The sequence below is a fragment of the Phyllobates terribilis genome, unplaced genomic scaffold, assembly GCF_046119375.1.
Source record: "Phyllobates terribilis strain yellow unplaced genomic scaffold, ASM4611937v1 Scaffold_4__5_contigs__length_816908805, whole genome shotgun sequence".
Taxonomy (NCBI): domain Eukaryota; kingdom Metazoa; phylum Chordata; class Amphibia; order Anura; family Dendrobatidae; genus Phyllobates; species Phyllobates terribilis.
The window spans coordinates 3,620,781-3,636,011 of record NW_027362764.1 but is presented as its reverse complement, the minus strand read 5'-3'; the positions used below and the strand labels follow the sequence as shown (position 1 = coordinate 3,636,011).

The 15,231-nt window shown below is 43.9% G+C and overlaps 1 protein-coding gene and 1 long non-coding RNA gene across 5 annotated transcripts in view; one reads left to right on the top strand and one right to left on the bottom strand.

Moving 5' to 3' along the window:
• Positions 1 to 554: 554 nt before the first annotated feature.
• Positions 555 to 15,231, top strand: part of LOC141264769 (retinoic acid receptor responder protein 2-like) — a 53,371-nt gene continuing 38,694 nt past the window's right edge. The window contains exons 1-2 of one of the 3 annotated variants that reach the window (XM_073677061.1): positions 555 to 711; positions 7,103 to 7,361. In XM_073677061.1, the coding sequence (XP_073533162.1) occupies positions 7,170 to 7,361 (192 nt within the window). In that variant the 5' untranslated portion in view covers positions 555 to 711; positions 7,103 to 7,169. Of the gene's footprint in view, positions 712 to 4,110; positions 4,330 to 7,102; positions 7,362 to 15,231 lie in introns of those variants that run through there. The other 2 variants (XM_073677060.1, XM_073677059.1) reach the window with 2 other exon arrangements.
• LOC141264770 (uncharacterized) lies at positions 2,095 to 7,800 on the bottom strand. Of its 2 annotated transcripts, none has more exons than XR_012320008.1 (3): positions 7,635 to 7,800; positions 2,985 to 3,051; positions 2,095 to 2,637 (listed from the first exon to the last, which is right to left on the bottom strand). It is a non-coding gene; the product is annotated as an uncharacterized lncRNA (long non-coding RNA). The 2 variants fall into 2 exon arrangements; XR_012320007.1 differs by lacking the exon at positions 7,635 to 7,800 and adding an exon at positions 3,133 to 3,479.

The window sequence follows — 15,231 nt, the reverse complement described above, 5'->3', positions numbered from 1 at the left end:
GTTGCAGAAAATTGGAGCCTGCATAGAATTTGCTCCAAATGGCCCCAAGATGACCACCCTCTTAGATGAAGGTCCACTGTGTAGTCTCTTGTCCCTGACACTTCCTACAGCCCTGGACAATGCACACTCTGAACCCCATTCCCTACATACTTGGTTCGAGAGCATAACCAGCCAGCTGTGGACATGTTACAGACTTGAATTGGGAGAACTACCCATACCCCAGTGACAGTAAAACTTAAATCAGGTGTCCATCCCTCTGTATAAAGCTGTACCCTATAAGTACTGTGGAGAATGCGGTGATGTATGATAACACCCGAAAGCTCCCGAAAACTCCATAGAGGAGGTCCTATGGTCCCTATAACCTCCCCGTTTATTATTCCCCCATATAACTATCAAACGCTGTAATGTTCTAAATCCAGATACATTATTACCAGTGGATTTCGAAAAGGGTGGAGAATATCAGGGTGGGATAGAGGGAGGGATTGTGAGACAAAACCTGCCCCTGATTTTCAGACTATCAGATGAGGAATCTCAGTGTGACATTACACATGAACATGACTGTCAGGCATTGATGGAGGCAGACACATAGGGCTTGTTATATATCACTGATGTCCCCTCATTAACCCCTCTGCTGAGTTTTTGTAGATGGTTCCAGAGCTTGGGATAGCGATCAAGAACGGATCATCACCGGGTATGCAGTAGTCCACAAAGGTAAGGCAGTGATACAAGAACCACTCTCCTCCAGCTGCTCTACGCCAGAGGATGAGCTTGAGGCGCTCGCTGCAGCCGGCAATCTGGGAAAAGGTAAAGAGATTCATGGGTTTTTTTGGACTCGAGATATGTTTTAAAGGGTCGCACATGACTTTGGCCCCATTTGGTGGAGCCGTCATTTTCTGGCCTCTGCTGGCAAACCTATGAGGCGGTAGAGCAGCTACTCACAGCACTCACCCTTCCCCGAAGGGCAGCTATTGGCGCACACTTAATAAACTCCCCTTGCATTGCCTTGGCCGACTAGGCAGCTAAGGAAGCAGCACGACTACCTCTGACTGGAATATTGGCCATTGCAGACACAGCCCCGCTAGGGGACTCGGTGACCGAGAGTGCAGGAAGCCCCCTTTTCACAGAGGAGACTGTCACTGCACCGGCCTCAGTGACCATTGATCGTGAACGACTGCAGGTCTTTCAGACCCAGGCTCCCCCACACGAGCAGAACACATGGGCCAAAGCGGGTGCTGTACGGTCAGAGTCAGGGGTATGGCAGGTAAACACCGGGATTTGCCTCCCACGCTGCCTGTTCCCCATGATGGCTGCCCTAGCACATTCCCCTGGTGCACAACACAAAGGGTTTTATGTGTGCAATGGTGCTGCAAAACTGGTGCGCCCCAGGGTTCCCAAATGCAACTACAAAGTATGTCTAGTTTGTGCGAAACATAACCCCGGTAGTCCCACAAAATGCACGCCAAAATCAGATTACCCATTTCAGAGATTGCAGGTGGACTACATCCAGCTACCTAAGGTGGGTACTTATGAATATGTCCTGGTATGCACCAATCTCTTCCCTTGGTTGCCTGAAGCTTGGGACGTGGCCAAAGTTAACACAGGAAAAAAATGATAAGTGAGGCTGTTTGCAGATATGGGGTAACCCAAACCATAGAGAGTGACAGAGACACACTTCACTGGAAAACTCATTGAAACAGATCATGGCCACTCTGGGGATAAGACAGGTTTTCCATGTTCCCTATCACTCACAAAGTAATGGGAAGGTGGAACACCTTAATGGCACTCTGAAATTAAAAATCCAGAAGTGCATGGAGGAAACTCACTTGACCTGGGTGGATTGCTTGCCCATTGCATTGTATTCAGTGAGGACCACCCCAAGGGGTAGAGAGAAGCTGTTCCCGATGAAATACTGTTTGGTAGTGTCCCTAAGACAGGATTGTATTTCCAAAAAAATCGACCAGCAGAAGGGCTTGCAATAAGATCCATAGATTTATTGTTGAATTGTTTGTACAAGAGTAAAAAACACCAAGCAGTATGCGCATAAAATCACATAGGAAAGAAACACAGGTTACGCGTTTCTGGCCCTCAGGCCCTTAGTCTCTACCTGAATACAAAACATATTGCATGAACTTTTATAGGGAAATACCTAAACCACAAACAGATACCTCCCCATATAGGGTGGAGCTCGAATACTACAGGTGAACAAATCAGTAAATACAAATAAACGCAATAGGGCATATAAGAACGGAGAGGGAAAAAATAACATACAAAAAACATGCACAAATACACCAGATAGTGCAAATAATCAATGAACACAATATCATAAACAAAGTACAATATATGATACAAAAAATTTTCTTTTTTTTTTTTCCTTTTTTTTTCCTTTTCCTTTCCTTTTTTCTTTTCATTCTTTTTTTTCCCCTCTCCCTTCTTTTTTCCTTCTTTTTCTTTTCAGAATCAATAATGCAAGATTTAATCAGTGCGCTTATTCAACCCATATGGGTACGAAGTATTCATCATAAGAATCCAGTACACTTCTCGGTTTAATAATGCTCTTCTCCAATCTCCGCACCTACGTCGTCTCCCCGCCCGTTCAATGACATAAAAAATCAGTGTGGAAAGATCTCCGAAATGCACCTGAAAAAAGTGTTTAGAAAGGTTAGAGGGATTATTTGCATCCGGATTACCAGCATCACATATATGTTCCCTCATTCTTTGTTTCACTTTTCTAGTTGTACATCCAATATATGATACCTCACAAGCTGTACATGTTGCTTGATACACAACATAATTAGAGTTACAATTAACAAACTGCTTAATAAATATCAACTCATGATTTATGCCATTATGAAATTATATAGTTTTCTGGGCATATTTACAGCAAGGACATTTTAAATAGCCACATTTGTGGAACCCTTTCATACTGAGCCAAGTTTGTCTCCCAGTATTCTTAACCATTAACATAGATGGTGATCATATATTACCCAGTGTAGGTGCACGTCTAGCTGAAAATCCACAGCCATCCGATATGATTTTAGAAATTAACTCATCCTGCAGGAAAATAGGTAAATGTCTATTAACAATTGCTTTCACTTTGTTATATTCAGAACTGAAAGTAGTGATAAAACTCACAGAATTACGGGCTGTTTTTCCTGGTCTATCCTTCAGCAAATCTTCCCTACAGGGTTGTATTTCCCACAGCAGCTGGAGGTCTCCGCCCTAGCTGGCCCTGTTCCCGGATTACTTCTGAAGGTGAAGACGCCGGGGCCACGTACCTTGTCTGAGCTCCTCAATCCGTCTAACACAGTACAGTATGTACACAGTGACTGCACAAGCAGAATAGTGAGTGCAGCTCTGGAGTATAATACAGGATGTAACTCAGGATCAGTAATGTAATGTATGTACACAGTGACTGCACAAGCAGAATAGTGAGTGCAGCTCTGGAGTATAATACAGGATGTAACTCAGGATCAGTAATGTAATGTATGTACACAGTGACTGCACAAGCAGAATAGTGAGTGCAGCTCTGGAGTATAATACAGGATGTAACTCAGGATCAGTAATGTAATGTATGTACACAGTGACTGCACCAGCAGAATAGTGAGTGCAGCTCTGGAGTATAATACAGGATGTAACTCAGGATCAGTAATGTAATGTATGTACACAGTGACTGCACCAGCAGAATAGTGAGTGCAGCTCTGCAGTATAATACAGGATGTAACTCAGGATCAGTGATGTAATGTATGTACACAGTGACTGCACCAGCAGAATAGTGAGTGCAACTCTGGAGTATAATACAGGAGGTAACTCAGGATCAGTAATGTAATGTATGTACACAGTGACTGCACCAACAGAATAGTGAGTGCAGCTCTGGAGTATAATACAGGATGTAACTCAGGATCAGTACAGGATCAGTAATGTAATGTATGTACACAGTGACTGCACCAGCAGAACTATGAGTGCAGCTCTGGAATATAATACAGGATAACTAAAGGGTTTATAAGATTGTGGAGGCAATTGGCAAGGTTGCAAATAAAGTTGTGTGATACAAAGTATCATGGTATACAGTTTCATCCTATTACTCAGCTCTTGAGACAGTAGCAGATAAGTCATCAGACATCAGACATGATAAATCATCTCAGATCTAGGACTCCCCAGTCTCAGTCCTGGGCTCAGTCCTTCCCTTTAGCTATTGTGAGGTCTTCTCTGCCGCTTCCTCTACCTACCCAGTCCCCTCCTATCGCCTGTTTCCTCTCCTATTGTCACAATCCCCCCAGAGCGAACACAGAGGGTCCTGAGTACAGACGGAGGAGCGCTGCGTGGAGCTGTGTATGTATTACCAAACATTTATGTCTTGTCCTGATTCTTTACATGTTCAGTTGCTGATTCTGGATTATTTCCATCACTTCGGGGAGTTTTCTGTTGTTTGTACAAAGAATCGAAAGTTGCCTGATATTGCACTTCTCACAGTGCAGCATTTATAGGAGCGGCTGTGATCAGTCACGTCCCATGGAATAAACAAGACGAGGCCTGCGCTGACTGATCTATATACTATTAGGTCTGATAACAGCCCATAGTACTATCCTCCTCCACCATCTGTACAGCGCACAATGCAGTCAGGGGGTAACGTCCTCCTGGAATCACCAAACCCAGACTCCTCCATCAGAGAAGTGCGGTCCGTCACTGCACAGAACACTTCTCCTCCAGAGTCCAGTGGTGGTGGCTTTACACCACTCCATCCGACACTCTGCTTTGTGCTTGGTGATGTACAGCTGCATGCGACTGCTAGGCTACGAAGCTCCCGGCGGGGGCGCTGTGTTTGTGCTGATGTTAGTGTTAACAGGTACGTGGATGCAACAGCACAGACAATTAGGAGACAATGGTACTTAAACCAACAACTATTTGTTTGATTAACACAATTACAGAGGTGCCTTTTGCACATCATCGGGATGAAAATGAAGCAAGTTATGTTACTAAAAGAATTCAGATAATTCAGATGATCAGGATATTGGCACAATGCTATTTACACTCTATCGTTCTATTATTACCATTAGATAACTGCCAGTTACTGTCAGTGATGTCTTAGTCCTAATACCCCAACATAAAGGGCGTCACTGTCACTACTGGGCCCGTCACCGTCATCACTCTCTAGACAACACAAAACGTCACACAGGCTCTAACGGCGGATGCTGATACTACCAGCTAGGCTGCAATTCCCAGATTGGTGAGTTACTTGTTACACTGGACACCTTCATACCCTGAAGCACAGCCCCGATCCCCACTTTGTACCGTATGTCTACACTGGAAGCAACGGCTCACACAAATGTCTCTCCCGTGTCTCTCCCTCTGCCCTGGTTCTGTTCGCTCAGCTCTCCCGCCTCTGGTCTCTCTCGGTTCTTTACCCGGATCTGGTCTCTCGACTCTTTTACTCGGATCTGGTCTCTCGACTCCTTTACTAGGATCTGGTCTCTCGACTCCTTTACTAGGATCTGGTCTCTCGATTCCTTTATTCAAATCTGGTCTCTCGACTCCTTACTCAGATCTGGTCTCTCGACTCCTTTACTCAGATCTGGTGTCTCGACTCCTTTACTCAGATCTGGTCTCTCTCGGTCTTTACCCTGATATGGTCTCTTGACTCCTTTACCAGGATCTGGTCTCTCTCGGTTCTTTATTCGGATCTGGTCTCTCAACTCCTTTACTTGGATCTGGTCTCTCGACTCCTTTACCTGGATCTAATCTGTCGATTCCTTTACCCGGATCTGGTCTCTCGACTCTTTTACTCGGATCCGGTCTCTCTACTCCTTTTGCCCTGATCTGGTCTTTTGACTCCTTTATTTTGATCTGATCTCTTGACTCGTTTACTTGGATCTGGTCTCGCGACTCCTTTACTCGTATCTGGTCTCTCAGCTCCTTTACTCGGATCTGATTTCTCGACTCCTTTACTCGGATCTGGTCTCTTGTAATGGCGGCTATTAGCCAGCTCACTGTACCACACGTCCGTCCTTCTAAAGGTTTGAACACCAACTCCTCCACTTCACTGCCCTCATGGGCCTTTTATAATTACTAACTGGGCCACAGCTATTACCTGACCTGGTGTCTCCTCCAATCTCTTCCCCAAGGGAACATATACTTCACTCTTGAGTTCCTACTGTTGCAATTATTTCTGCTTTCACTTTGTCTATCGTCTTTGACCAGTAGATGGCAGTGTTCGCTTGCAGCCACTATGTTAGGCATTAAATGTGTGCGTCATCTCACTTGTCTATCTCCTTACATTAATACCAGAGGAGGTCTGTACTTTGCAGCTATGAGGTCAACAGAGCGGTGGTGACTTTTCTGCCCTCTGCTCCTCAGCACTCGCCTTCCCCCCCCGCTCTGTAATGTTACGGGGTCTTCACTTTGGTTGCAGCGGTTCCTTCCACTTCTCAATAATATCACTGACAGGTGATGGAGGAAGATTCAGGAGAAGAAATATCATGGACGGACTTGTTACCCCGGTGGCTCCTATTACTGGACCATGCTAATATCAGTGAGCTTCGCACCACCGACCACTCTGTCACATGGTAATAAAGGCTGACGGCATGTGGGGGGCCAGAAGATATACACCGGGGGCCAGGGAGCCGGATGTTATATACTGTAGACAATGAGGCTGGATGGTATATACTGGGAGGCGATGGGACCAAATGAGAATCCGGAATGGAATTATTAGGCAATGCGTCCTTTACTTTTCTCCATACAGTATAGATCCGTATATATTACGCACCCCCCTCATTACACTTTGCAGCCACAGATGGTCACAGATTCGCGTGTAGGCGTCTGACGACGCGGCGCCCCGCGCTGCTGGAATGTGATCGCTTCCTGTAAACAAGGACTAATTATGAGAAATGTTTCCTCATACTCAGCTCTGCCGGCAACTAAATCCCAACAGTAAAAGAAAAAAAACTAGCAACAAGTCTTAACCCTTTCTATGAAGTTTCATCTCGATCTAGACCCAAAAAAGATATTTTATAATGCGTGGTGCAGAACTTTGTATTCCGAGTGATTGCAGATTGGCATTTTGAATGGATGAGTCCTAAATAATCAATACTTTTTCTTCTCCCAAAAGAAATAAATAGAAAGAATCCTCATCTTTGGTCGAGATTATCTTCCACCGACACCAACAACTCATCACAATGAAGACTGCGGCCATAACATGGTGGATCATATCTGTTCTCGTAATTGTCAGCTCAGAGGGTCAGAGCTTAACGAACAACTTCTCCGAGAACCAGAACAAAACGATGAAAATGATCATGGAACATTTCCATAACAAAGATCATATCAGAAACGGATTCAAGGTGTCTAATGTCATCAAAGCTGTGGAAATAGTAAGTACCTAAAAAGGAGAAGTCAGGGGTAGAGCGCAGTATTATAGCAGTTATATTATTGGCTATGGGCAGTATTATAGTGGTGTAAGGTTGCAGCTGGACAGGTTGTGGACGGGAGGTATGTGTCCCCGAGGTGCCAAGCTTCGGTGATGTAGGACCCGGGGAAGTAGGCTCCAGCACACATAGTGCTGAGAGGTGTTTAATGGGCCCGGATTATGGGGCCGGGTTTTATTAGCAGCTGAAAGAGCTGGGGGGGATCGGATGCTCACTTACCTCTAGTCCAGGTCTTGGAAGGCCTGATTTAAGGCAGCTGGGGCTTTCTCATTCTGTCTGTGTGTGTTTTGCAAGGTGAGCAGACCTTGTATGTGCTGCTCAGACCCTGCAGGAGGCAGAGGAAGGCACTGGCATTTAAACGGCTGATGCCGTGATTTATGGACTGGTTATCTTGAGTTTTATTCTGTTATACCTTTGTGTACCCGGAAGAGGTTGTTTAATTTGTTATTCTGACCAGTTTATGGATTTGGAAAGAAAAAGATATGAGGGAGAGAGGCACTGGTCCATTTACAAATCTCAAAGAAAAAAAGATGCCACCACCAGGGGACTTCTCTAGTGTAGACATATTCAAGGATCTGGTTGAAAGGGATCTTTGTAAGATTACGAATATGGGAGATGTAGAATCAAATCTCACCATAAAGGAGGAACTTGCCCTGAGGTCACTAGAACAGAATAAAGAACTGTTAGTAAAGGCCTCGAATAAGGGTGGGAATTTGGTCCTAATCGACCATCATCAATACATCGCCATGTGTAATGCATTCCTTAGGGACGGTGAAACCTATGAGGTTCTCTGTGGTGATCCATTGGTGGGTTACAAGGAATCCTTGATGGAGATCCTCGACTGGGGACTTAATGAGCGTATTGTGTCCAAAAATGAATATGAGTTTTTTAGTGCCAGAATTCCCAATGACTCCTACTTTCTATACCTTACCAAAGGTGCATAAAGGCCTTTCTCCACTAAAAGGACGTCCTATAGTGTCGGGTGTAGACTGTTTCACACAAAATAGTGGAATATACTTTATACTGACCGAATCCTCCGCCCGTATGTTACATTGCTTCCATCATATATAAAAGACACGACTGACCTATTGAGAAAATTGGAAGGGGTTAGTGTCGATGCTGATACCATTCTGGCATCGATTGATGTCGAAGCATTGTACAGTAACATACCTCATGAGGCCAGCCTCTCAGCCGTTGAATATTATCTCAGATCCAGAGCGATAGAATGTGAAAATCATAAAATGTTTTTGATAAATCTTCTTGAATTCATTCTGACCCACAACTACTTCTTCTTCAATGGGAAGCACTTCCACCAGCTCAGAGGGACTGCGATGGGGAGCCCATGTGCCCCCTCTTATGCCAACATCTTCCTGGGCTTGTTGGAAAAAAACACCTCATCTTTTGAGAGGAAGATAGATGGTGGCATAATAATATTCTGTTGTGGGTCAGATTTTTATAGATGATATCCTACTATTGTGTACCGGGTCAGTGAGTGAGTTTGTGGAATTCATGGAGTCTCTGAACATCAACAAAGTGGGATTAAGGTCTACATCTGAATCAAACCCCACAAGACTATCGTTTCTGGATCTGATGATTTTAAAAGATCAAAAAAGGAGGTCTCAAAACCATTTCCCACCGTAAGCCGACAGCCACCAATAGTCTCTTCCGGTGGGACAGTCATCACCCGACAGCTTTGAAAAAGGGGATACCCAAGGGGCATTAGAAGAAATTGCTCAGATATATCTGATTATCATAGGCAGTCGTCTGACCTGAAACAGAGATTTAGAGAAAGGGGGTACCCTACTCATATCTTGAATCAAGCATGTGAATTTGTAGAAAGACAAAATAGAGAAATGTTACTTGAGGAGAATGTTAAACCAGAAGGCAGGAGAAATAAGGGAAGCAGCCATGTCTTTATCTAATGAGAAGGCACCGGGACCCGATGGCTTACCCATAGAATTATATAAAAAATATATAGACCTAATAGCTCCAGTTCTGGGACGCTCTCTTCCCCAATCCTTCTATGATCCTACTATAGTATGGATCCCCAAGCAAGATAAACCAATAGAGGAATGTAGCTCTTATCGCCCTATATCCCTATTGAATACAGATTACAAAATACTTACGAAACTCATAGCCAACACATTAAGAACAGTAATATTAAACATTATACATGAGGATCAATCTGGCTTTATGCTGGGAAGGTCTACTTCATCTAATATCAGAAGAGCTCAAGTGTTAACACAGATAGGCCATAAATATCGGGAACCCTGGGCTATAGCTTCTTTAGATACGGCGAAAGCCTTTGACTCCTTGGAGTGGACGTTTCTACTGTATATGCTCCTGAAATTTGGGTTTTCTGATAAATTTTGTAGCTGGATTCAATTGATCTACTATATGCCAAGGGCCAACATTCTAGTAAATGGAATACTATCGGAATAGTTTAACCTGGGTAGAGGAACTAGACAGGGCTGTCCCTTATCTTCGATGCTCTTCGCTCTAGCGATAGAGCCTATTGCCCTTAAAATTAGGCAGGAACACCTGGTGGAGGGTATTAGTATAAACTCTAGAACAGATAAAATGGGGTTATATGCAGATGACCTGATCCTCTTCCTAAACAAAATAGAACAATCCCTTCCAAGAGCAATTGATCTTATTAATTCCTTTGGGGAATTATCGGGCCTTAAAATCAATTGGAGCAAATCTGTGGTTATGCCACTTATAGATAACATAACCGAACCGTTTTTTTTGGGGGGGGATTACAGGTAGTACAAAAATTCAAATATCTAGGCATCATAATTAATCAAAACCCAATTATGGACCTGATGGACAATGTGTACCCCATAAAGGATATGATGAGGAAAAGATTTGAAAGCTGGTCCCAACTCCGATTGTCTGTGGCGGGAAGAATCAACCTAATGAAAATGATTATCCTTCCAAAATATTTGTATGTATTAGAACATTCATCCATTCAAATCCCCAAAGATTTTTTTCGGAAACTGCACGACATGATGGCGACATTTATATGGGGCTCAGCAAGGCCCAAATTAAGTATTAGATCTCTGCAGAGACCCAAGGATCAAGGGGGTAGCGCGGTGCCCGACCTATTTCTCTATTTAGCTGGTCAGATACGATAAACTCACTAATGCAGAAGCACATCTTATACATTTATTAAATGGGAATACAGCATGGGCTATATTAGAAGGCTCTTACAGACCACCACAGGGCTTATTATTTGCACATAGCCTAGCGATACCGGTGTGGTGTGAGAGTAGGTGTATCGTGGGGTTTACTGATCAAATGGGAGAAACCCAAATATGGGATAATCCTGAATTTCCACAGCTTAAAAACCTACAGGACACAATCTTCTGGAAGCAACACGGAATAACAACACTTAATCCGATTTTTGAAAACGAAATTTTATTGTCATTTGATCAAATTCGTATAAAGTTTGGGATCCCTCATAGGGATTTCTACAGATATCTACAAATGAGGCATGCCATAGCACACCAATTCCCACATCCTAGGAGGCGAATATCTAAATACCCATTAATAAGAGTACTTAAAACTCAAGGACCCACAGGCGTGGTATCCTCTCTATATACTTTTCTACTGCATTCTAAAATCACTTCTACCCTACTTGCTGTTGAGACTAAATGGCGGCAATTAATCCCTTCTATAACTGATGATCAGTGGAATGATGCAATGGAAGCACATACGGTGGTGTCACCAGCCGGTAATAATAAATTAATTCAATTATATAGACTCCATCAATCTTACCTGACCCCAATGAGACTGCATAGATTTGGTAGAATGGCATCCGATGAATGTCAAAGATGTGGGGAATCAGGGGCGGATTTCTGGCATCTTATTTGGAATTGTGGGATAATACGAAGATATTGGAGTGAAGTGATAACTACACTGGAGCGGATAGTTGGGATGCCAATTGAATGTAGTCCAAAGTTTTGTGTCTTGGGTGTTTTGGATGAGGAAATGTGGACACACTATGATCGGATATTCCTTCGGGAGGCTATATTTATGGCCAGGAAAGCGATAGCACTAGGGTGGATGGGAGGGAAATCTCCTACTATCAACCAATGGAAAAAAACTAGTGAATGATACAATACCGTATGAAAATATAGTATATAGGAAGGGCGGATGTCCACAGAAATTCCAAAGGATATGGGAAAGATGGTGTGACTCGCCCTTAACACACTTGTCCCCTGGGGCCATGACTTCGCTAATCTCACGTTATGAGTCCTGATATATGCCCTTTTGAGTACATGGGAAATGATATATGATATATATGCGCTGTAAGAGTGTACCTCTACTGCAACTATAACTGATATATATACTGAATTCTAATAGGGAATTGGCCGGTTTAGTAAAGAGTGCCGTGCTCCACAATGAAGCTTATGTTTCAAACTATTTGTTTTTTTGTTTTTTTTTCTTTAACTGTTTACTCCGATTATTGAGAACGTGATGTAAACTGGATTGAACTGAGAATGGTTAATGTTTGGATTACTCTGACCTTATATTATGACAGTATCTGTTTGTAACCACTATCCTGTGGAATTTTCCAATAAAAAGAGTTTAAAAAAAACAAAAAAAACCCAGAAAGCAGTATTACCAGATTGATTGGGACCTTTGACAACAAAAATGAGTAAATCTTCAAAATTCTTAGAAAACATTGGGATATTTTACTATCGGTTCTGGATCCTAAAAGGGTGATTCCCATATCTCCAAGTGTCACATTTAGGAAGGGACGGTCTTTAAAGGATCATCTTGTGCATAGTTTCTACCAGAAACCATCTCTTGGGGTCACTTGGCTTGATAGGAAGATTTGTGTTGTTTTCCGCTGCAATAACTGCAAAATGTGCGATTGTATTACCCCGTGCAAATCATTCACTAGTGCATGTACAGGAAGAACCTTTTTTCTATGTGATTTCACAAATTGTAAAACAGAAAGTGTGATATATACATGTGACACCCCAGGGGTCTGGTTGCCACAGTGATAGAGATATTACGTCTGAGAGCAGGTGGGAGGTCCTTTGGTCAGGGATCCTGTGCATGCCACACCTCCTGCCCAGTCTTGGGAGGGGAAGGACTTCCCCTATATAAACCCGGGGCTGAGGCAGAGTGAGGGAGAAAGAAGACAGAACAAGAGTAGAGAAGAGAAGCAGCATAGTAAGAAACATCAGGAGCTCTGTGGGGAGCAGTGTTACAACGAGTCAGGGGCTGGCAGCTGCAGAGCTCGCCCTGACTGAGAAGATTTCTAACCGGACCCGGAGTCCGAGGCTGTGGGGACTAACTCCTACCCAGCAGCAGAAACCGTCCGGCAGAGGATTTCAGGTCCTCTGGCCCAGAAGCCCGAAGGCACGGTCACACGCGTGGGACCAGCACCGCCATCGTGGAGCGGAAGCCATTAGAAGGCCCCGAGTCACCGGCCATACGGGTGAGCACCACACGGTACACTCAGGGACGTGGGCTACTTATTCCCGCCTCTAGCAAGGTAGCCAGAAGAGTACAGTTAGTTGGGAAGGCCTACAACTCCGCCTGGCCAGGGGAAATCCCATCTGCTCAAGGACTGACCAGGCCCCTATCACTAGCAAGTACTCCGGGAGGGTCTTTCTTTGTCACCAGTAAAGACCCTGAACTACACCGCACCGTCTCTGAGTGGTTCCTGCTACCCCCATCATCCACGTCGGCTGCCCTGAGGCCATACCCCTCCCGTTGGGGGTTATACCATCCACGCTGCACCATCCTTCCACCGGCCTCAGCGGTCTGCCCCGCAGCGGCAGCTCCATAGCTGCATTCAACGGGTGGCGTAGTCACCAACCATCTACTGCTAGCACATCGCCGCTCAGTTTGACTCCCTGGGCACGGACCGGGTCGCCGCCACGAGACTACAACCCACAAGAGATCCGGCTCCGGGTAAGCTCCCGCGTGCGCATCGCAGCGCGACACAGGCCCAGGGGCGCGTCATACACACATGGTCAAAATTGTTGGAAAGAAAAACCCACAATGGTCACAGAAATAACTTGAATCTCACAAAAGTAATAATAAATTAAAAATCTATTAAAATGAACAAATGAAAGTCAGACATTGCTTTTCTGCTTCCACAGAATTTAAAAAAAAAATTAAACTCATGAAATCAGCCTGGACAGAAATGATGGTACCCCTGAAAATAATGTGACAAAGGGGACATGTTAAATCAAGTTGTGCCCACTAATTATCATCACAGGTGTCTACAGTCTTGTAATCAGTCAGTGGACCTGTATATAGGGCTACAGATACTCACTGTGCTGTATATAGGTCTACAGATACTCACTGTGCTGTATATAGAGCTACAGATACTCACTGTGCTGTATATAGAGCTACAGATACTGACTGTGCTGTATATAGGGCTACAGATACTCACTGTGCTGTATATAGGGCTACAGATACTCACTGTGCCTGTATATAGGGCTACAGATACTGACTGTGCTGTATATAGAGCTACAGATACTGACTGTGCTGTATATAGAGCTACAGATACTCACTGTGCTGTATATAGGGCTACAGATACTCACTGTGCTGTATATAGGGCTACAGATACTCACTGTGCCTGTATATAGGGCTACAGATACTCACTGTGCTGTATATAGGGCTACAGATACTCACTGTGCTGTATATAGGACTACAGATACTCACTGTGCTGTATATAGGGCTACAGATACTCAATGTGCTGTATATAGAGCTACAGATACTCACTGTGCCTGTATATAGGGCTACAGATACTCACTGTGCCTGTATATAGGGCTACAGATACTCACTGTGCCTGTATATAGGGCTACAGATACTCACTGTGCTGTATATAGAGCTACAGATACTCACTGTGCTGTATATAGAGCTACAGATACTCACTGTGCTGTATATAGAGCTACAGATACTCACTGTGCCTGTATATAGGGCTACAGATACTCACTGTGCTGTATATAGAGCTACAGATACTCACTGTGCTGTATATAGGACTACAGATACTCACTGTGCCTGTATATAGGGCTACAGATACTCACTGTGCCTGTATATAGGGCTACAGATACTCACTGTGCTGTATATAGAGCTACAGATACTCACTGTGCTGTATATAGAGCTACAGATACTCACTGTGCTGTATATAGAGCTACAGATACTCACTGTGCCTGTATATAGGGCTACAGATACTCACTGTGCTGTATATAGAGCTACAGATACTCACTGTGCTGTATATAGGACTACAGATACTCACTGTGCTGTATATAGGGCTACAGATACTCACTGTGCTGTTTGGTGACATGGTATGTACCACACTCAACATGGACCAGAGGAAGCAAAGGAAAGAGTTGTCTCAGGAGATTAGAAAGAAAATTATAGACAAGCATGTTAAAGGTAAAGGTTATAAGACCATCTCCAAGCAGCTCGATGTTCCTGTGACTACAGTTGCACATATTATTCAGAAATTTAAGATCCATGGGACTGTAGCCAACCTCCCTGGACGTGGCCGCAGGAGGAACATTGATGGCAAATCAAAGAGACGCATAATACGAATGGTAACAAAAGAGCCCAGGAAAACTTCTAAAGAGATTAAAGGTGAACTTCAAGCTCAAGGAACATCAGTGTCAGATCGCACCATCCGTTGTTGTCTGATCCAAAGTGGACTTCATGGGAGACGACCTAGGAGAACACCATTGTTGAAAAAATCATAAAAAATCCAGACTGGAATTTGCCAAACTACATGTTGACAAACCACAAAGCTTCTGGGAGAATGTCCTATGGACAGATGAGACAAAAATGG